Below are 23,184 nucleotides of genomic sequence, written 5' to 3'. Positions count from 1 at the left end.
GGCTGAAGGAAGTCCCTGGGTAGGTACTTCCTGCCAAGATGGATGCCCCCAGTTCTTTCAATAAATAAAAGAAAAATGATTCCTTCCCCTTGAGCCCTTGTCTTAATTTTCGACACAATGATTCACCAGAGGGTTTGAACAGGTAACAAGGGGATTTATTAATACCAGGGTCAGTCAGAAGGGGGAGGGGTTCAGGGTTTTCTAACTGCTGCTAGGGAGAGGGTGAGGGTGGGGGCTGGGTCGCAGAGAGGGTTAGACAGAGCAAGCCTGGCTCTCCCAGTCAGGAAGATTTGACTGCCTTTTAAGTAAAGTCTCTATCAGATCATTAAAACTAGGGGCAACTTATTTAAGGATACTCTACTAGTCTATAGAAACTAAACCCACAATGTCTAATCACCAAGCCTTCCCTTCCACCCAGGACCCAAAGGAAATTCAGGGAAGGGGGTGGATGGAGATGGGAGATCAGGGAGAGGTCCAGAGAAATGAGTTAGGTTTAAATTTCCCCAAAACAAGATAAGCACAGGCCAAGGCCGAAGCAAAGCCAAGCCAAAAGGCCAAAGCAAAAGCCTCCAGCCACAGCGAAAGCCAGAAAGCAAAAGCTCCGTCAGTTGGAACTTCACCTCTATTTATAGCTTTAAGTTCTGACTTTCTGAAGATTCTAAGATGTTTAACTGACTTTTTGTGACCATTAGAAATTACAGAAGCAAAAAGTTTCTGTTAGCCACCTTGCATTACAGTATCCAAGGCTAGATTTGAACTCAGGTTGTCTTCACTCTAAGCCCAGAGTTTTATCTGTGTACCCACCTAGCTTCTTAGAGAGAAGACTCAAGGATGACTTCTAGGTTGAGAAGCTGAGTGACTGGAAGATGATGGAACCTTTGATCAAATGAGGGAAATTGGGAAGAGGGTAGGTTCAGGGGGAAAGATAGTGAGTTATCTTTGGGACATGTTGAGTCAGGGATGAGATGAAGCTTTAGTCTGGTGCTTGGGTGTTTATAGATTTTCTGTACCTGTAATTAGTTTTCTTTTCTTTCTTTTTTTTTTTAAACCCTTACCTTCTGTCTTGGAGTCAATACTATGTATTGACTCCAAGGCAGAAGAGTGGTAAGGGTGGGCAATGGGGGTCAAGTGACTTACCCCAGGGTCACACAGCTGGGAAGTGTCTGAGGCCAGATTTGAACCTAGGACCTCCTGTCTCTAGGCCTGGTTCTCAATTCACTGAGCTACCCAGCTGGCCCTTGTAATTAGTTTTGAGAGTGGAGCCAATGCCCATTACCCCCTCTATTATAAATAATAAGTGAGTAAATCTACTGTTGTGGTAGGAGCTCTGTCCTAGGTTCTATTTAAGTCTTCTCTCTCCCTCCATGCCATACAAATTAGACTACTTTTTTTCCCTAAAATCTATTGAAATTATGTCTTTAAGTGCTTATTGCCTTAGGAGACTTAGGCTGGGACCACTGACATAGCTTCCTGGTCACTTGGATAAAGAGGTTGAAGTTCTTCTCTGAGGCTTCAAGACCTTAGATCAGCGATGGTGAACCTTTTAGAGACCAAGTGCCCAAACTATAACCTTCACGCTGCATGCGAGCTGCTCCTTTACATGAAACAGGGGAGGGAGGAAGCACTCCCATTGGGCTGCTGGGCAGAGGGGTGTGTTATGTGAGAAATGTGCTCGGGCCCATGTGGAGAGGGGGAAGGCAGCAGCCCTCTCCGGCTCATGTGCCATAGGCAAAAGACCATAAGCATTCCCACTTCAGAGAAAAACTGCTTAATCCTGAATATATATCCCTTTTCTGCTCTGACTATCTTTGCTGTGTTATATCCAACTAAAACCCCTTTTGTTAACTGTTGGATTATTATGCATTTCATTGTCATTTCAGATCCTAACTCCCTGGGAACCAGCCTATAATTTTAAGGACAATGGGCCCATTCCACCCATATTAAATTATCAGTTAAAAATTGAAGCCAGGTTGGTTTCACTATGAATAAGTTGTGCCTTTATATACTTTATATCCTTTTATTCTATATAAATTTTTTTTCAAACTTTTATTTTAATAACAAATTTCTACATAAGTTTTCTGAAGTTATATAATTCATGTTGTCTCCCTCCTTTATTCCCTCCTCACTCCTGGAGCTGAGAAGCAATTCAGTCTGAGTTGTACATGTATTATCATGCAAAACATACTTCCATATTATTCATTTTTGTAAATGAATAATTTTATAACATATTGTTTAGAGTGATTTGAGATGGAAGTTCTCTTTCTAACTCTTGCTGCTGAGCTTTATTGGAGATATATAGAAATGCTGATAATTTGTGTGGGTTTATTGTGTATCCTACAACTTTGCTAAAGTTATCGATTATTTCAACTAGGATTTTAGTTGATTTTCTAAGATTCTCTAAGTGTATACCATCATATCTGCAAAAAGTGGTATTTTAGTTTCCTCACTGTTTACTTTAATTCCTTCAGTTTCTTCACCTTCTCTAATTGCTCCTGCTAGCTTTTCTAGTACAATATTGAATAATAGAAGTGATAATGGGCATCCTTGCTTTCCTCCTGATCTTATTGGGAAGGTTTCTAACTTGTCCCCATTGCAGATGATACTTACTGGTGGTTTTAAATATATATACTGTTTATTATTTTGAGGAATAGCCCTTCTTTCCTATACTTTCTGGTGTTTTTAATAGGAATGGGTATTGTAGATAATCATAATTTCTGTTAGTTTGATTATTGATATGGTCAATTATACTGATAGTTTTCCTAATATTAAACTATCTTCCATTCCTGGTATAAATCCCATCTGGTCATAGTGAATTTTAAATACTATTCTTCTTCCAATTACATGTAAAACAATTTTTAACCTTTTTTTAAAAATGTTGAGTGCCAAATTCTTCCCTCTCCCCCATCCCTGAGCCAATAAGCAGTTATACCAATTTTTTTTTATGCGGTATGCTAAAAATATGAATATATTGATTTAAGGGAAGACATGTAACAAAGTCTGATATGGATAAATGTGGTACAATTACAGCTGTTTGAATCTGAAACAATTGTAATTGTCATCTAGGCCAGTGATGGACAAACTATTCCTCTCCCCACCCCCCAGATCCAGAATATTTTAGATAAATGTATGAGCAGAAAAAAGGATGGTCCAGTTACATAGTGAGGACCAGTAATAAGACAGATGGCTTATATGCCTCATTGATATCCATGCAGTGTCAAGAGAAAAAGAGGATATTGCCCAGAATTTATGGTGAATTCTCTGGAGCAGACTTATGTAAGGATTTACAAGTGTTATAAAGGTTGGATTGTAGGGATGGATTGTTGGCAATCCACTTTGGTGGAAGGAATATCAACAGACCCTTTTACATGTTTAACAGTGTGTGTTACAGGTTTTTGACAGTTGATTAGCTTAAGAATTTAGTTATGTTAAGAAACATCCTATCGCATTTGGCAGTAAGGGTTGGAACATTTGATACAGAGCACAAGTTCCAGTACAAGGTTAAGATAAGAAAATGGAATTAATCCCCCAGAACAATCACACTGCTTCTGGGAGGGTCAGGTCAAAGTAACCTTTCTTGGCCATCGTTCTCTGGGGACAGTGTCATAAATCTTCAGAGGATCAAACAGCACCTGGGCATGCCAAGCTTGTTTTTTCCTCTGATCTCCTCAGGTCAGCTGGGCACTCGCCATCCCAGATAAGCACAGCTGATTTCCTGCTGCATATTTTATCTTCCAAAAGTTTTTATTCTTCATACAGAAGCTCTTCGTCTACTTAGTTGCTATAATATTCTAATGCACCAAACTGTATCCCTTCTAATCCTATGGTTAATATTCTATTATTATAATTGACATCTTATACACAGTTATTTTACTAACCAGGTCTAACTTTTTCTAAAAGTCACAGTTGCTGTTATCTACCTAAAGGATTATATGTGATCACTTGGTTTATGATCAATAATATAAAGGCAATAAAGCAGTTTTCCTTTTACCCAATAATAATTACTTCTCTATGTAATAAATCTTTAAATCTCCTGGGGTTAACTAAATAATAAATTGCATAGTAATTTTAATGACAGTGAAATCAGTAACTACCAGTAAATACTTTAATTACCTAGAGTTAAATAATAAGTTATTTACATATTAATTTTAATAACAATGAATTCAAGATAACCAAGGCAGATAATTATTAATAATTATGCAGGAATGACATCAAAACCTCACAGTAATAGCAGTTTTACACCATTTGTGAGAACATAGTCCCACACCATTTATTTCATTCAGGATAACAAATGTCTTTAAGAACATTGCTTATCCTCTTTACAATTTAAGATTTAGAAGTTCCATCAAGACTGAAGCTTCCTTTGTTTTCTTTCTCTTAGTTTTCTCTACCTTTTCTCTAGCCATGACAGGAAAACAATATCTCTTCAGCTTTTCTCAGTCCCTCACACTTAATAGCCTTTTTTCAGACTCATGCCATATAAAATTCTCTCTATAATGTTTCTTTTTTTTTTTTAATTAAAAAAAATTTTTTTTAAAAACCCTTACTTTGCATCTTGGAGTCAACACTATGTATTGGCTCCAAGACAGAAGAGTGGTAAGGGCTAGGCAATGGGGGTCCAGTGACTTGCCCAGGGTCACACAGCTGGGAAGTGTCTGAAGCCGGATTTGAACCTAGTCTCTAGGCCTGACTCTCAATCCACTGACCTACCCAGCTGCCCCCCTATAATGTTTCTTCATCAAATAACAGTTGACAAGCCATAAGGGCTAAGCAGTGGGGATTAAGTGACTTGCTCAGGGTCACACAGCTAGAGTCCCTGCCTTTAATATACTTTTTAAAAAATACTCTTTTGAACTTTTGTAATAATATTTTGTGTATTGCTCTGAAGATTTCTTTTTCAGCTTTTAGAATGATAGCACTGTATCTTGAGGCAATAAGCTAATATAATTTTGTCTTTTTTTTTTTTTTCTCTAATATCCTTCCTATTTTAGATACAGGAAGAGGACTGATGGCTGTAAAATCCTTACAGGTTGGCATTGACTTTCCCCACCCTTGAATTCTTAGAGGAAAATAAAAACAAGTAAAAAACAAACAAGTAGTTCTCTATCTGCTCCGTTAGAAGAGGCTTTTGAAACAAGGTAGAAAGCTGCTTTTTGGAGTCAGGAACATCTGATTACTGAAATCAGACTGAGGCTACACATATTGCACCCTTTAATGTGAGAGCAGGGCCGGAGAAGCTGAGGCTCCGTCACACCAGATGGGCCTTCTCCTCCTATTGATCAGGAAAGGCCCAAGTCTAAATTTATTGTCTCGAATATGGGAAAGGATCCAGGAGAACAACCTGCCTAGTGAAGGTTACCGGGATCTGGGGAGGGCTTATCTGGGAGGCCCTGGGTAGTCTCTCTCTGTCCGTCTCAGCTACGCCCTGTCCTCCTCAGTACTCCCTTTATTTTCTCGGGGTTCGTGGGGGCTGCGATGGAGGATGGAGGCCTCACCGCTAGCAGGGCAGCAGCAGTCGTCCTTCGTGGGTATATGCTGAAACAGCTGAGAAGGTGACCTCATGGCCCTGCCTCTGGCCCGAGGGTTGTGTGTCTTCCACTGGCCCCTCTCTTGCCCAGCACAGCAGCCATTCCCCACATGACACATTCCAGGCTGGCTGTTCCTGCCCGGGTACCCACATCCATTTCCCTTTGGAGGTCTGCGTTAAGCCCGTGCCAGCTCAGGGGCCCATGGCTTGGCCTTTCCTTTTGGCTGCCCTCGTAGCCCCACGCCCTGCTCATGGGATTACAGAGCTGTGTAAGGGGGCGCCTTACATCACCTCTCAGATCCGTTCTCCTTCTGCTCTGTGATCTATTATGACTTACTAACTCCTTTTTTTTTTTTTTTAAATCCTTAACTTCTGTGTATTGGCTCTAAGGCAGAAGAGTGGCAAGGGTGGGCAATGGGGGTCAAGTGACTTGCCCAGGGTCACACAGCTGGGAAGTGGCTGAGGCCAGATTTGATCCCAGGACCTCCCATCTCTAGGCCTGACTCTCAATCTACTGAGCCACCCAGCTGCCCCCACTAACTCCTTTTTCATATCCCTCCTTTGATAGAATTGCCTTCCCTATGGTCTTGTAAATGTCAGAAGTAAAACTGCGCTTTTTATTCATTTAGGTCTCTTATTCTAATTGCTTCATGTACTTTTCGTGCCTCCCCAACTAAACTGTTAGCTCCGTGAGGGTAAGGGTGGTTTCTTAATTATCTTAGTGAATTATCTTTGTATCCTCGGAAGATTGAACACAGTATCTTGCATATAGTCACCACCTAAACACATTTATGTAGAATTGAATTCTCCCTCGGAAAAAAAGTTACTAAATCTATTTCACGCAAGGAGAACGGAAAGAGAGCCTTGTACATACCAATTCTTTACCACATGCAGGTCCTGTATTTAATGCAGTGGTTCTCAAACTTTTTTGGCCTACCTCCCCCTTTCCAGAAAAAATATTACTTAGAACTCTGGAAATTACTTTTTAAAAAATTTTAATAGCAATTAATAGGAAAGATAAATGCACCTGTGGCCATCACCGCCCCCCTGGATCGCTGCCACCAGGAGGTGGTGGCACCCACTTTGGGAATCACTGATTTAATGGAGGAAAGCCTGGCAGTGTGGGCTGGTTACTTAGCCTATAAAGTCAGGGTGAGGAGGAGCAGACAACTTGACAACCTATAAAGGAATAGCTTCCAAACCCAGCGATGCTGGTTCTGGAATGTCTCTTCAAAGATAGGACTGTGCATTTAAATGATTTTCTTTTGCAGGTAACATTTTCCTTGAAGGAGAAATTTTAAATTTGTTTCTTTTCTGCAAGCCAGGGGAGCTGATCATTTCATTGCCTAAGGAGTGCCTGCTTACTACAGACACCGTAATTAGAAGCTACTTGGGAGATTATATTACTAAGTAAGTGAGCATGCATACATTCCTATAGTGAAGTTTTCCTTCATCCTTGTTGGGTGAGAAAAGTTAACAAATCAGACAGCTCCGACTATAACATTAAGTTGTGATGATAAAAAGCTGATGTTGGGCAGCTAGGTCACACAGGTAGATAGAGAGCCAGGCCTGGAGTCAGGAGGAACTGGGTTCAAATTTGGCTTCAGATACTTCCTAGCCATGTGGCCCTTTGTCTAGCTTTCACTGCTTTTCTGTCTTGGAATCATCCATTAGTTTCCATTCTAAGACAGAAGATAAGAGTTTTTTTTTTTTTTTTTTTTTTTTTTTTAAGAAAGAAAAAAAGAAAAGCTTGCTGACAGACATAAACATGCAGGTAGTGGTAAATGTCAGGGATGTCATCCCTGAATACAGAGGTAAAGTCTCATTGGTACAAAAACATAGGTTAGTAGTATGGATTTGTTCTCTCTCACACTGAGTGATATAACTCTTGGACATGTAACTTCCATCAGACACAACAGTTGAGTGACATTAGCATATACTAGATCCTATTTTTCTTTTAATAATGAACACATTGCATACACTCTCTTCTCACAGCTTCAGACACTATTCTCAGCTCTTACCATCCTAATGGTCAGATAAAGATAATAATTTCCTTTCTCCCACTATCAAGTACATATTTCTTTGCCTTATTTGGAAGCTGAAATCTGGAATCACACCCTTCCTAGACCTGAGTCATAAGAAATATTTTATCAAACCCTGTACTTCAAATTGAGAGATTAGGATTGATTTTATCTAAATGAGACAAACATAAGATTTGCAGATCTCTATCAAGAGATCGAGGGGGCAAAGACTATATTTACATATGCTTAATGTGTAAAAATCAAAATCATTTTTAAATCACATGATTAATTACGTGAACAGAGTTATTACTTTAAAAAGACAATCAATGTTTGATATGCCTTGTCACTTTTTTTTAAAGAAGCTCTCACTTTTTCAAGTATATTTTTTTCTTTTAAACTCTCCCCTTCACCCCAAACTCTTACATTCTGTCTTAGAATGGATACTAAGTCTTGATTCCAAGGCTGAATAGCAGTCAGAGCTAAGCAATTGGGAGTAAGTGACTTAACCAGGGTCACACAACTAGGAAGTATCTGAGGGCAGATTCGAACCCAAAACCTCCTGTCTCCAGGCCTGGCTCTCTATTCACTGAGCCACCTAACTGCCCGTTGTCAGCAAGCATTTATTAAAAACCTCTTGTGTCCCAGGCACTGTGCTGTGTGCTAGGAATATAAATACAAGCAAAAAAAAAATCCCTGCTGTGAAGGAGCTTACATTCTAATAAGGAAAGATAGTGGGAGAGAGGAAATTATTATCTATATAATATAAATATATAAAATGAGAGCTGAAAATTGTGGAGCAGGTTAGGAGTTGCCAATGCTGTGTTGGGGAAGTCTAGTGCATCTGGGATGGCTGGTCTGGGCCTTTCCTTCAAATGAGGGTTCTAGGTAGAATTCACCAATGGAAGAAGGGGAGTCAGCTGAGTTAGGGTGGTGAAGGTGAGAAGGAGGGGGGCTGGAAAGACAGCACAAGGAAACATGTCTCCTTGACTTGAGGTTGTAGCTGCTCTTTGACTTTTTCCCCCCCTCCTTTCTGTTAGGTTGGGCTTGAAATTCTTTGGGGGCTATTGTGAGGAATCAGACACACATGTGAATGACCTTTTCTTTTCTGAGAAGGGGGCCTTGTAGAATGAATCAAACCTTGGCACATCCTCAAGAGCCATGATTGGTACCATTGTATAAATATGTACAACCAGAGTGACCCATTCTAGGTTTATCAAGTAAAGGGAAATAGCTTGTGGGAGGGAGCAGATTTTGTTGAGTGAAAGAACGAACATATTGAAATTAGAGCATTAGACTATTTCATATTTTCTATAAAAACTAATTGATTTCCAAAATCTTTACTTTTTAAATAGGTGGATGCCTCCTGTATCTCCCTTGCTGGCTCTTTGTGCCTTTTTAATTTCAGAAAAACATGCAGGAAACAAGTCTCCCTGGAAGCCTTACCTGGACGTTTTACCAAAAACCTATACTTGTCTTGTGTGTTTAGAACCTGAAGTGGTGAGACTCCTGCCTAGGCCTTTAAAAATGAAGGCTGAAGAACAGAGAATGCAAGTTCAGAAACTGTTCATTTCTTCAAGAGGATTCTTTTCTTCTCTGCAGTCTTTATTTGTGGAAGATGTGGAACATGTTTTTCACTATCCTGCTTTTCTCTGGGCATGGTGCACCATTAATACCAGAACAGTGTACATGAAGCATGCCCAAAAGCAGTGTCTTTCGGCAGAGCCAGATGTATATGCATTAGCTCCATATTTAGATCTACTGAATCACAGCCCAAGAGTTCAGGTAAGAAATATATTTTGCTTTTTATGTGGAAGACCAAATATTCATAGAATTTGACTTCGTGTAGTGGGTGGAAGCAAAAACCAATCGACACGGATTTATTAAGTGCCTGCTATGTACCTACTCAGTGGGAGTACAAAGAATGAGACCGTCCCTGCTTATGATCAGCTTGTGTTCAGATGTAGGAGACACCAAGCATATTATACAGACATGCATACATACACACAGGTAACCCTTTCACATTGCAGTATTGCTATATTACAGATTGGAAATTAAGTGGGAATTCTTTTTTCTTTCTTTCTCTCTTTTTTTTAACCCTGACCTTCTGTCTTAGAATCAATACTAAATAAATATTGGTTCCAAGGCAGAAGAGCAGTAAGCCCTGGTTGCACAGTTAGGAAGTGTGTGAGGTTATGCAATTTATGAATGTATGAGGTTATGAAGCCAGAACCTCCTTTCCCCAGGCCTGGCTCTCTATCCCCTGAGCCACCTAAGTACCTCTAAAATGGGAATTTGGGGCACTGGTTTGCAGAAGCCACAGATGACATGTGAAGACCAGTAGATGAAAAAAAAAAAGTTTAAAAACTCATTTTAATTTAACATTGACCTACTTTTGGCCTATGATCAAACATTTAACCAAAATTTCACAGTAAGGAATTGTAAACACCTGATAAAGGAAAAAAGAAAAAAATCAGACTTTTCTGTTACGAAGGGAGGGCAAAAAAATTATATGTGGATTTTCCAGATCATGGGAAGCAATGCACCCCTAACCCCTATGATGTGGAAGAAAGATACCTGTTTATATACACATACACACACATAGTATAAATCTACGTACAGCATAAATATGTATTATGTATAGTTTTTAAAAAATTAATGTTACATTAAAATTCCAAGGTATCTCCCTTTCTTCCCTCCCTGCACTAGAGAAAGCATCATTTGATGGAAAGATAACGTATATATAAAATTGCTTGTTTCTATTTATCAGTTCTTCTCTCCAACATTTATCACTTTCCTTTGCTGCCATATTAGCCAGTCTGCTAGGTGTAAGAGGGTATTTCAGAGTTGTTTTAATTTGCATTTCTCTAATCAGGAGGGGTTTAGAACACTTTTTCATATGCTTATTGATAGTTTTGATTTCATTGTGTGAAAACTGCCTATTCATGTCCCTTGACCCTTTGTCAATTGGGAAATGGCTTGATTTTTTGTAAATTTGACTTAGTTCCTTATATATTTGGGAAATTAAACCTTTATCAGAGAGTTTTATTATAAAAATGTTCTCCCAGTTTATTGCTTTTCTTCTAATTTTGGTTGCATTGGTTTTATTTGTACAAAACCCTTTTAATTTGATGTAATCAAAGTCATTCATTTTACATTTTGCAATGTTCTCTATCTCTTGCTTGGTCTTAAATTCCTTTCTTTCCCACAGATCTGACAGGTATATTATTCTATGTTCACCTAATTTATTTATGATTTCACTCTTTATATTTAAGTCATTCACCCATTTTGAATTTATCTTGGCATAGGGTGGTGATGGCAAACCTATGACACGCGCTTACATGTGTAGCCATTTTCGATGACATGCCCACTTTGGGAATCACTGGTCTAGAGCATCAGTTCTTCTTTCGAAGTAAACAGTGTTTTCTTGGTTCTACTCATTTCACTCTAATTTCATGTAGGTCTTTCCATGTTGATTAAATATAAAATAAATACAAATTTACACAAAATAATTAACTACAAGGTAGTTTGAGAGAGAGGACACTTTCCCCTAACTGAGGGTTTCTCAGGAAATGCTTCTTTTAGAAGATAGTACTTAATCTGTGTCTTGAAGAAAGAAAGAAGGTCAGAGGCAGAATAAGAATGAAATGTATTCCAGGCATATAGGATAGTGTGAAAAACAGAAAGAAGGTCAGTTTGCTTGGACTGTAGATTGTGAGAAGGGGAATAGCATCTAATGAGGCTGGAAAGAGAGAGTGGGGTCAGTTTGCAAAGGGCTTTAAAAGCTAAACAGAAGGGTTTATAGTTTTTGTCTAGAGGCAATAGGAGGTTATTAGAAGTGATTGAGTAGGGGAGGCATGTCAAACCTGTTCCTGAGGAAAATTGTTTTATCAGCAGTTTAGAGGATGGACTGGCATAAGGAGGGAAGAATTTGTGCCAGGGAGACAATTACAAAACTGTTGCAATAGTACTTTGAGAATTGAAAATCTGAAATAGGGTGATAGTTGGTGAGAAGAGGGCAGAGGACAGCGGCATTATGGTAGAAAAAGCAAGATTTAGCAACCAGTTGGATATAAGGGGTGAGGGAGAATGAAGAGTCCTGGCTAATGCCTCAAACTGTGTATATGTAATTGCATGCCTTGTGCCAGTCAAAATTGTATTTCCTTTTTTGTAAAGCTCTTTTTCCTCTTACATGACTCTTTTTTTTTGTTTTGTTTTTGTCCAAGTACCTTCATGGTGCCTAGAACCCCCACTTGAAGCAATCTAGCATTCCCCAGCAATAGTTATTTCCATATTTCCAAGGAATTCTTTAATTATTCTGCCCTTTTCCAGGATTCTCCCATCGAAATTGGTTTCTTCTGTATGCTGCGTATCACAGCTACTTTTTAAAAGAACAGGATTTCCATTAAACCACTTAGGTATAAAGAACTGGTGTGTGGCTGAATATGTGGATATGATTGCTGCTGTATGGTTGCCTTTATTTCAGGATAGGGAGTGAACAAACCTGATCGTGTTGAATAGAGTTGCTTTATGTTATTCAGATTTTTATTATAACTAAAGAGTTCATTTTTACAGAGTGCTTATAGTTTATAAAGGGTTTTCCTTACAACCTTCTGAAATTGATTCTTTGAGCTTGGTAGATAAGATTGTAGATAAGATTCCTTGATCTCTTAAATAAAGTACTCAGTATTAAAATGGAGAGCAGGTGGGAAAGAGAATGACTATTGATCTGTATAATTTCCCCAGTGTGATATTCCGTAAAGAATATTGGATTTGGCATCAGAAGATTTGGATTTAGTTACAGATACTTTGCTTATCTGTAAGTGGAGATAATTTATTTGTATTATCTATCTCACAGGGTAGTTGTGAGGAAAGGGCTTTGTAAAAGTCATTTTAGTTTTATAAATGTGTTATCCTGTTTCTTAATTATTTCACTCCCAAAGGAAGTAGAATTAGGGTGAGTGTTATGAGTATCTTGGTCTTTGTCAATCCTTAGTTTTCATGAATTTTTGAAGTTTTTTTTTTATTCTCTACCCCTAGCTAACTAGCATTTAATAGCCTTTTTAAGTTTCCAAGATGCTTTACAAATATTATATCATTTGTTCCTCATAACAACTTTGGGAGGTAGGTGCTATTATTATCTCCATTTTATAGATGAGGAAACTGAGGCAGAAAGATTCATTCACTTGCTCTAGGTCACACAGCTAGTAAGTGTCTGAGACCAGATTTAACTATAGGTCTTCTTGACTCCAGGTCCCTTGCTCTATCTACTGCACCAGCCAGCTGCCTCTCTTCTGAAGAACATCCACAATTTGGTGCTAAGCAGGTATCTTAACAAGTGCTGCTTGGAATTAAAATGTTTTAAGGAAGACATTTTATTATGTTATAAAACAGTAATGGATGATAATCTCATCTTTTGCATTTAGTAGCCCACCATCATGTAGTTAATGCTTATAATAATAGCTTATACTCCTATCATCATTTATGCTTCCCAGAATATTTTTTTCCACATCATCTTAATTGGTCTTCAAAACCAACAATGGGGTAGATAGAACCATTTTTTACTGAGAATTCCAAAGCACAGATAAGTGTCTTCTTTCTTTCTCAGCGAGTTTAGTATTTAATTACAATTGTTTTCTTTACCCCAACCACTGTTTTCATCCTTGGTAACTTCACTCTTCTTTTTGATGCCCCTTCCTAGTTCATCATTTTCCTCAACTTCCATTACTTCCATTTACACTCTAGTACTGCTACCCACATTCATGGTTGTACCTTTAACCTCACTCGGTGATCTTGAATTTTCAGATTCTTGTCTTTTACTTTCCCTGTCTTCTGTCTAAATACTTGATTTTTCTAAACCTACTCTGTTTTGTTTTTTTTTTAAAACCTCCTGTCTTAAAATCAATACTGTGTATTGGTTCCAAGATAGAAGAGTGTTAAGGGCTAGGCAGTGGTGTTTATGTGACTTTCCCAGAGTCACACAGCTAGGGAGTGTCTGTGGTCTTATTTAAACACAGGACTTCTCATCTCTAAGCCAAGTTTTCTATCCACCAAGCCACCCAGCTGCCCCCCTAAACCTGCTTCTGCAGTTCCTCCGGGTTCCTTCAGGCTATCACCCATAGTCCAGCCTTTCTTTCTTTCACTGGAACTTTTTGTCCATGAATTTAACAAGGCATTGGCCCTTTTGAGTCTCTTTCCTGTCATCCAGCCCTTCTGCTATTCATGTTCTTCTCTCTGTGTCAGAACCCCTCATCCTCTATCTCACCATCTTTTGCTTTTCTGTTTAGACCCCCCCCCCCCTTGCTGGAAGAAGTCCTGGGATTGTGTCAACTGGATCCACTACCAATTTTTACTTTGCCTCAAGGGAGACTTCTTTGATATATTGCCATCTTTTGTATTCATCTGATAGCTAATCATGCTCCCTTTAGCAAATATTCTAAATCTCCTCTTTTCCTCAGTCTCCTAATGTCACCCTATCTTCCTTTTTCTTAGCAGATGACTTTTCCTCCTACTTTCTTGAGAACATTAGAGCTATCCTTTGTGTAATACCTTTAATTTTTTCCTCCACATATCGAGATCTTTTTTTACATCTTCAATGGTGATTCTCCTTCACAAAGTGTCCTTGATTCCAGTCTTTATTGTCACCTTTGGGAACTTGCCAGGCATTCCTTCTCATCTTCAGTCTCTTCCTATCTTAATTCCCCACTGTTTGCAAACAAACTCTGGACTTTTCACACTTTAATTCAAATGAGATAATATTTATAAAGTGCTTTAACACAGTGCCAAGTACATAGAAGATACCATATTTATTTTAGTTATTAGTATTATTAGATTTATTAATATGTTCAACTACTATCAACTATGTTAATGGCATTGTACCAGGCACAGGAAATTCAGAGACAGAAGGAAAACTTCCTGAACTCATATTTTATTGGGTCAATATACCACATACACAAAAACAGCAGCAATCCCACCATCCCCTTCTCTCCTTTTGTCCTATATCTCTCTTTGTTTTCACCGTTAAACTCATTAGGAAAAATAATTTGTATTTGTCGCTTCTATCTTTAGAGCCCTTGATCCCTTGTTTTGTATCTTTGACTGGATTCTGGACATTTATACTTTATTGTTTTATATCTGTATCTACAATGCCTAGTACTTACTCATCATAAGTATTTGACAAATATTTATTGAAGTTAACTGCCCAAATCCATTGAGCTTGTTAATCATGTGTTGGAATTATAAGCCAATTTTCTCTCTGTTCTGTTCCCTTTATGGTAGCTTATGCAGAAGCCATAAAAGGTTAGTGTGCACATAGCTTAGACTGCAGGGTTAGCAAGTGCATTTGCTAATGCCAGCTAAGGAACTGATGATCTGTGACAAAGGCTGGCTGTGAAATGATTTTTGGTAGTACAAAAGCTAGATTGTGGAGAAAGGGAGACAGAGCCCTAGATCTCATTGTGAAAGGGATGTCCCTTATGATCAGAGGTCTTGTTTGGGAGATAATATGGAAAAGGACTTGTACAAAAATATTTATAGCCATGTTCTTTGTGGTGGCAAAAAATTGGAAAATGAGGAGGTGCCCTTTGATTGGGGAATGCTTGAATAAATTGTGGTATCTGTTGGTGATGGAATATTGTTGTGCTGAAAGGAATAATGAACTGGAGGAATTCCATGTGAACTGGAAAGACCTCCAGGAATTGATGCAGAGTGAAAGGAACAGAGCCAGAAGAACACTGTACACAGAGACTGATATACTGTGGTAAAATCAAATGTAATAGACTTTTCTATTAGTGGCAATGCAATGATCCAGGACAACTCTGAGGAACTTATGAGAAAAAATGCTATCCACATCCAGAGAAAGAACTGTGGGAGTAGAAACACAGAAGAAAAATGTGACCGATCACATGGTTCGATGGGGATGTGATTGGGATTTTGGTGTTAAAAGATCACTCTACCACAAATATGAATAACATGGAAATAGGTTTTGAACAACGATAAATGATAAATCCAGTGGAATTGCTTGTGAGCTCTGGGAGAGGGGAGGAAAAAGTGAGGAGGGGATCATGAATCATGTAGCTATGGGAAAATATTCTAAATAAAGAAAAGCCTTGTTTGGGAGGGGAAGTTGTAACTTTCTGTTTCTTCACAGGTTTGGGAATAAATTTATATTCATTGATGAATAAATGAGTAAAATAAGGTAATATTATTGTGTGTGTATATACTTAGTTTTCTCATCTGTGGAATGAGGGAGTTAGACTGAATCATTCCCTCAATTTCCTTTCTGGTGTGGGAATTTGTTGCTATCTTTTTTACTTCAGAGAAACGACTTTATCTCCTTGCTTGTACCCATTCCTTAGTCTGTAGAATAAGGTTGGTTTTTTCTTTATGAAGTTTTCCCAAGCCTGTAGCATTTTTTGAGCCTAGAACTATAACTTTACATGTTGAAGCAAGAAATTGAACTTTTTCTTCATTGTTTTCCTACACCTGTAAGATGACATAGATCTTTGTCTTTAAGCTAAATAACATCACTGCTTTAAGCTAAAAAACAAAATCAGATCTGAGTCTGATTCTATCTCAAAAAAACAAAACAAAACAAAGTCTCCCAAATGTTTTGTTGTTTACTTTTGTCTTTACATCCGAGCCATTTCAGTTCTCCTAGTCCACACAAGTCTTTGTGACAAAGAAAAATAACCAAGCAAAATCATCCTTTGCTTTGAAGGCATCTGGTGTTATATACCATATTCAGTCCTAGTAATTCCACCTTTAAGATCAAGGGAAAGAGATAGGTTTCATTATCTGTTCTCTAAGACCATTGCTTTTTCAGTTATTTAGAGTTTGATTTCCTTTTGGTGATCTTGCATTGATATCTCTGCAGTTGTTTTTTTTTTTTACATTGATATCTCGGCAGTATTTTTTTTTAATTGTAAGTTTTGCCTTTCATCAGTGCATAGAAATCTTGTTTGTTCATATTTGTATTATATTTCCAATCTTATCATATCCACCCCAGTGTTGACTGTTCCTTTTTTTGTCATCTTTACCAATTTGAATAGCAAATTAATCTATGATGAATCTATATAATTAATTGTGTCTCAATCTGTTTTCCTTTGTAGGTAAAAGCAGCATTTAATGAGGAAACTGGTTGTTATGAAATTAGGACTACCTCACATTGCAAAAAATATGAAGAACTATTCATCTGCTATGGTCCTCATGATAACCACCGACTGCTTTTAGAATATGGATTTGTTGCCAGCAATAATCCACATAGTGCTGTTTATATAGCAATAGGTCAGCATCCAGTTTTTTTCCTGTGCAAATCATGCAAGTGAATTAAAAATTTTTTAAAAATATTTTTTCCCAATTACATGTGATAACAATTTTCAACATGTTTTCTGAACTTTTAAGATCCAAAATTTTCTCTTTCCTTTCCCCCTTCAAATGAATTCTTGAAGGCATTTTTATAAAATCTCTAATAAGGAAAGCCTGTTCATGATTTGTTGTCTTTATAGACCTGTTTGCTTAGTTCTTTGGTTGAGTTTGCAGCTTTTAGTGAAAGAAAACTGGGGTTCTGTGACTAAGCTGATTAGAGATAGATTCTTTTTTTTTTTTTTAAACCCTTACCTTCCGTCTTGGAGTCAATACTGAGTATTGGCTCCAAGGCAGAAGAGTAGTAAGGGTAGGCACTAGGGGTCAAGTGACTTGCCCAGGGTCACACAGCTGGGAAGTGTCTGAGGCCGGATTTGAACCTAGGACCTCCCATCTCTAGGCCTGACTCTCAATCCACTGAGCTACCCAGCTGCCCCCTAGAGGTAGATTGTTATTGACAGAAAGAAGCATAGCAAAGTTTCATATTGCTTTCATGTGTTTCATACTGCTATATTTATATGTGTACATTTTTATTTCTTGCTAATAGATTATAAACTTCTTCAGGGCAATAACTGTGCCTTAATTTTTCTTTTTTTTGTTTTCCCCTTAGTTTTTAATTCTGTGCCTTGTTTCTAAAGGTGTCTAGTAAAAATATGCTGAATTGAATAGAGAGGAAAAATATAGAAATTACTGTACCGAGACATAATAGATTGAGCACAATTAGTTGATATTAATTCAATGAAAAATAATATTAAGAACCTGCTATGTATAAGACATTGGATTAGTTACTACGGAAATTGCAAAAAGGTATATGTTATAAAAGCTTACAAGAGAGCAAAATGAGTGCTTTTCTTTATGTTCTCTTAAATTCCTTTTTTCATCAGTATGGTATATTTTGCTTTCTAATAATTGCGAGATCTATTTAGAATTGGAGTCAGAAGAGACAAGTTTTCATATCTTGGTTCTAAAAGTTTATTATCTCTAAGTCACTTAATCTGCTTGAATGTCTCTTTGATCATCTTATAGATGATTTTTTACAGAATAGGAAAATAATACAATATTACAAGACTATTATCAATATGAAATGTGATAATTTACATAAATTACTTTACAAATCTTACAACACTTTATAAATGGCATCTATTGTTAATAATATTCATAACATTTCTATTAATACTCATAACTACGAATAACATCACCATTATTGTGGTCTCTTGTGATTTTGTGACTGAGTGATCTTACTGAGTTGGGCAAGGGGAACAATCCTGTTTTTGAATCGAAAGCTCAGCTTCACCCATCTTCATTGTTATGCAAAGCAAATTATGCCTTAAATATGTGAATCTTATCTTTAAAAATGTAGATAGCCTTGTTGATCATCTTCCTTGGGTGGACAAACAGATGAATAAGAAAATTTCCCTTTTAAAAGAGCATGGCTTTTCAGAGTAAGTATCCCTCTTAATGAAATTTTCATTTCAGAAAGCTTTCATAACATACTTTAGAGTAAACCCAAATTTTCCTCAATGCTGACTTCATTAATCCCCAAATATCTGTTGAATATAAGAGGGGGAACAATGCTGGGGACTTTTGGGAGAGACACATCAAACACTGTCCTGGTAGCTTAGGATTTACTTGCAGAGATTAGATGTAAATGCACACATAATGAATTAAGTGACCATAGAAGGAATTAGATGATGAATAGCATAGGTAATATTTCTTTGATGGTAGTTAAGTATCTTTATAAAAACATGGTAGTAGTGGGTTCCCTTAGGACATTATAAAAGCATCAGTAACTTATATGGTGGTTGATTTTAGTTTCTTTAGATGTGCTGTCATCTCACCAGATCCTATATAGGAATTCATGTTTGAAGCATGTTAATTTGGTAGATGGGGCAGGTAGTGGAGCAATGGATAGTATCCAGCCTGGAGTTAGCAATGTGAGTCTCCTGAGTTAAAATCTGGCCTCAGACTAGCTGTGTGGCCCTAGGCAAGTCACTTAACTCTGTTTCCCTTATTTTCCTGATCTGTAAGATGAACTGGAGAAGAAAACAACAAACCACTCTAGTATCTTTGCCAAAAAAAACCCAAATAGGGTCATGAAAAGCTAGGTATGATTAAAATCAACTGAACATTAGGATGTAAAGTCCTTGAGAGAAGGGACTATCTTTCTTTTTGTTGTATTTGTATTCTCAGTGTCTAGCATAGAGTAAGTGCTTAAGAATGTTTAATTAATCTGATTTTTTTCTCTCATTTAACTTTTGTGTATTTGTGAATTTTTCCTCTTACTTTAGCTCAGGATTATAGGCTATATCTTATTTAGCAGGATCATAAAGAAAATTGCTGTAATCATGTGTCATCATATATTGCAATGAAGAACTTATAATTTCTACCACTAATGGTTATTTTTCTTTCTTAGAAATTTAACTTTTGGTTGGGATGGGCCATCTTGGAGACTGCTTACAGCCCTTAAGTTATTATGTCTTGGACCAGAGGAATTGTAAGTTTCCCAGTGTGTTAATGATCATGTTGTTCATCTAGAAACCAAGGCTTCACTTTGTCTTTGTAGTTTTTGTCTACAACTTCAATTTGGAGGAGGATAAGGTTGTTGATCAGTGAACATTTATTAAATGCCTATTGGGTGCCAGGCACTTTGTGAATGAATCGGGGAAACAAGTTCAAAGAATGCAAACACAATCCCTTTTTAAAAAGAACTTATAGGCTGGGATAAGAAGAGACTTAAGGCAAAAAGAACAATTAGGATTCCGATACTATAATCTAGATGTTAGGGGACACTGTGTGACCCAAGAGAAGCAGTCAGATGCTAGAGGTTGTGGAAATAGAAAGGACAAAATTTGGTAGCTGTGGTTACTAATTGACTGGACTTGTGATGTAAAGGAATAAGGAGTCTGAGATAAAACTGAGTTTATAAATCTCAGAGCCTGGAAGAATGGTAGTACCTTTAATACAATTTTTTTTAATTTGAAAGAGGAATGTGGAGGTAAAATTAAGTCTTGGATATATTGCATCAAATTGTCTCATTTTGAAATATCTGGTGGACAATTTGTGATGTAAGTCTAAAGCTCAGAGGAGAGCCTTGGGGGCCTGATTATAAATATTTGGGAATCATCATGATAGTTAAGACCTTTGGGGAACACTGACAGTGAGAGGGAATGATGAGCAGCCAGCAAAGGAGACTGCAGAGGGGTCAGATAGGAAGCAAACCAGGAGAGGGTAGGAGCATGAAAATTCTGTTTAAGTTCTTTGAGTCTAAGTTTCTATAATTTCTGGAGGGTGCATTATAAAGGTTTGTTTTTGATGTTTAAATGAAATGTGTAATCGGTGATTTACAAACCTTTTCATGCTATTAAAAGCTGTTATTATTTCTTCTATTTGTAGTAGAATTTTGTCTCCTGATAATTCCTGGAATTATGATTTTTTTTACCTCTAAATTAAAGTATTTAGTTTTAATGCTCCTTAAAAGGATGTACTACTGATACTGCCAACTCAAAGGTCACTAATGGCCAATCCAATGGCCTTTTTTCTAGTTTTCATTTCTTTTGATATCACTCAACAGATTTACTGAACTATGCTAACTTCCTGTGTCTGCTTCAATATGTCCCCTCTTTCCATATTTGAGAGATTTTATTTCAAGAGTCATCTTGATCTCAGCCTTCTCCCTCTTTTGTGGGGGTTCCGTGTACATGAACAAATCACTACTTCTCTCAGAGCCTCAGTTTCCTCACCTTTAAATAAGGGGGCTCATTTTGCATTATCACCTTCTTAGCATTATCATAGGCAACAGGCTTTGTAGGACTTTAAATGGTACAAATTTTTGTGAAATTATTATTGTTACTATTATGTCTTCTGCTCTCTGTTCCCATCTCTGATCTCCTTGTGAATGTGCCTTTAAATAATGTTTTCTTGCTTTGGAGTGTCTGATCCAAGAGCTTCATGTCATAGAGGCCTTATTTAGAAGAAAGGAGGAAAGATTTTGTGGGTTTGTATTGAAGTATAGCTTTTATATCACCCTTCTTATTGGTGCTGTTGATGCTAACATGTTCAATATTTTGGTTCTAGTACATGCTGGAAGAAAGTACTTCTTGGTGAAGTAATTTCAGACACAAATGAAAAGAAGAGTTTGGTTTTGTCCAGACAAATATGCTCTTATTTCATAGAAGAAACCAAAACTGCACTTCATAAGGTACATTTCTAAAACATGACATCCTTTTCTTAAAATATCATAATTGGATGAAATTATTCTTTTCCATCTGCTCTTGAAAAATCTGAATAGTATACTTTATAGTAGTATTAAGTTTATTGTTTTCATAAAGCAAGGTTGTAGTTATATTTTTGCATTTGAAATAACATGCACATTTTAATAAGTGCATATATTGAATATCTCAGTAGAGCCATTATTCAGTGGAGCTCAAAAATGATGTTTAGCAGTTGCTTTGGTCTTATATGAAAATAGTAGTTTTCAAACTTTTCCTTAGTGGTAGTCAGTTTAAATAAAGTTTTGACAGAAACCTTGTAGTAAAATCCTTTAAAATTATGATTTTTTAAAATTCATCTTATCAGTCAACCTAAAAGTTTAAAAAATAAGAAACTTGGGGTGTTCCAGGGTATTTTTGCAACACAGTTTGAGAAACACTGAGTTAAATAATTTATTTTATATTAAATCAACTCCGTCAGTTGAAAAATTCTTCTTGCATGATTACTAATATTGATACTTATATACTTTCTAGATTTCCCATATGAAGAATGAACAAACAGCCCTGAAAGACCAGCTAACTTTGGTAGAGAATTTGTGGGTGGAAGAACTAAGGATTCTTCAAGTGTCTGCAGATATTCTAAAGAATGTGCATTAAGAAACCACCTGCCTTTCCCAGAGTTATTTGCTCTGCCCCTGTGGTGTATGACTGCTTTAGGGTACATGGTTTTTTCAGTGATGAGTTCTGGTGACATTCTGTGGTTTGCAAATCATCACTCATGCGGGAAGAATTTATTTATTTATTTATTTTAAAGCCCTTACCTTCCATCTTAGAATTAATATTTCCCAAGGCAGAAGAGCATAAGGGCCAGGGAATTGGGGCTGAAGGTTACACTAGGAAGTATCCGAGGACAGATTTAAACCCAGGACCTCCCGTCTCGAGGCCTGGCTCTCTGTCCACTGGTATTTTTAAAAATTTGTTAATAAATACATTATTATTATTATTACTGGTACATACCAGACTGTATGCTCAGTGCTTTAAGAAACAGATAGAAGAACAAGGGAGTCCCCTTTGTCATGGAGGGCACATTCTACTGTGGAATACAACATGTTCACAGAGAAGTACATATTAGATATATACAAAATTATAGAAATGTATTTGTGGAGAGCAGCAACTGGATGAATCTGAAACAGCTCCTTCCGTAAGAGATGGTGCTTAAGAAAAGACTTAAAGGGATTTAAGGGTTCCAGGAAATACAAATAACATTCTGGGCTGGGGGGAGGCAGGAGATTGAATCAGCAAGCTATTGCCTATGTGCATTATCATGAATGACCAGCAAGAGGGCTGATTTGGCCAGAGCAATGCAGAATCAACCTGGAAATGGAGGCTGCAGCTGGACTGTGAAGCTTAAAAAATCCTGATGTGTAGATATCCATTGAGTCTCCTGTTCTTTGCTTTCATTTAAAACACACAGATAGGCACATACATATACACATACACTATATTATTGGTATAGGATAGTAAATATTTTATTATATTAATTGATGTTATTGTGAAATTTTTATTTCACGTTTATTTATTTTTAGGCCCTTGCCTTCCACTTTGGAGTCAATACTTTGTATTGGTTCCAAGGCAAAAGAGTGTGTAAGGGCTAGGAAATGGGGGTTAAGTGACTTGCCCAGGGTCACACAGCTGGGAAGTGTCTGAGGCCAGATTTGAACCCAGGACCTCCTGTCTCTAGGCTTGGCTCTCGATGCACTGAGCCACCCAGCTACCTCCTCATTTATTTTTACTAATTAAATTATTGTTATTATTTGTGAACCTTCACTTAATCTATGGTTTTTTCTTCCTGCCTTTATTTAGTTATCTAACACCTCCTTTTTTTTTCTTTTCAGTACATAATGAGTTCAAAATTCTCCCTGTTTTCTCCTTTAACTTAATTATTTTGTTTGTTAGTTTCTTTTTTCTTAACCTTTTTTTTTTTTTAATTTAACATTTATTAATATTCATTTTTAACATGGTTACATGATTCATGCTCCCCTTTCCCCTTCAACCCCCCCCCCGCGCCCCC

General features: G+C 37.3%; 1 protein-coding gene across 1 annotated transcript in view; it reads left to right on the top strand.

Annotated features, from left to right (window-relative positions):
- Positions 1-22,009, top strand: part of SETD4 (SET domain containing 4) — a 28,633-nt gene extending 6,624 nt beyond the window's left edge. Inside the window, exons 5-12 of the mRNA XM_044666873.1 lie at positions 4,989-5,026; positions 6,846-6,934; positions 8,898-9,327; positions 16,653-16,827; positions 18,266-18,347; positions 19,319-19,399; positions 20,980-21,103; positions 21,648-22,009. Of these exons, the coding sequence (XP_044522808.1) occupies positions 4,989-5,026; positions 6,846-6,934; positions 8,898-9,327; positions 16,653-16,827; positions 18,266-18,347; positions 19,319-19,399; positions 20,980-21,103; positions 21,648-21,770 (1,142 nt within the window). The 3' untranslated portion in view covers positions 21,771-22,009. The remainder of the gene's footprint in view (positions 1-4,988; positions 5,027-6,845; positions 6,935-8,897; positions 9,328-16,652; positions 16,828-18,265; positions 18,348-19,318; positions 19,400-20,979; positions 21,104-21,647) is intronic.
- The last annotated feature ends 1,175 nt before the right edge of the window (positions 22,010-23,184 follow it).

This window comes from Gracilinanus agilis, chromosome 3, assembly GCF_016433145.1.
Source record: "Gracilinanus agilis isolate LMUSP501 chromosome 3, AgileGrace, whole genome shotgun sequence".
Taxonomy (NCBI): domain Eukaryota; kingdom Metazoa; phylum Chordata; class Mammalia; order Didelphimorphia; family Didelphidae; genus Gracilinanus; species Gracilinanus agilis.
The sequence above is the reverse complement of the archived record's forward strand: the minus strand, read 5'-3'. Positions and strand labels throughout refer to the sequence as shown.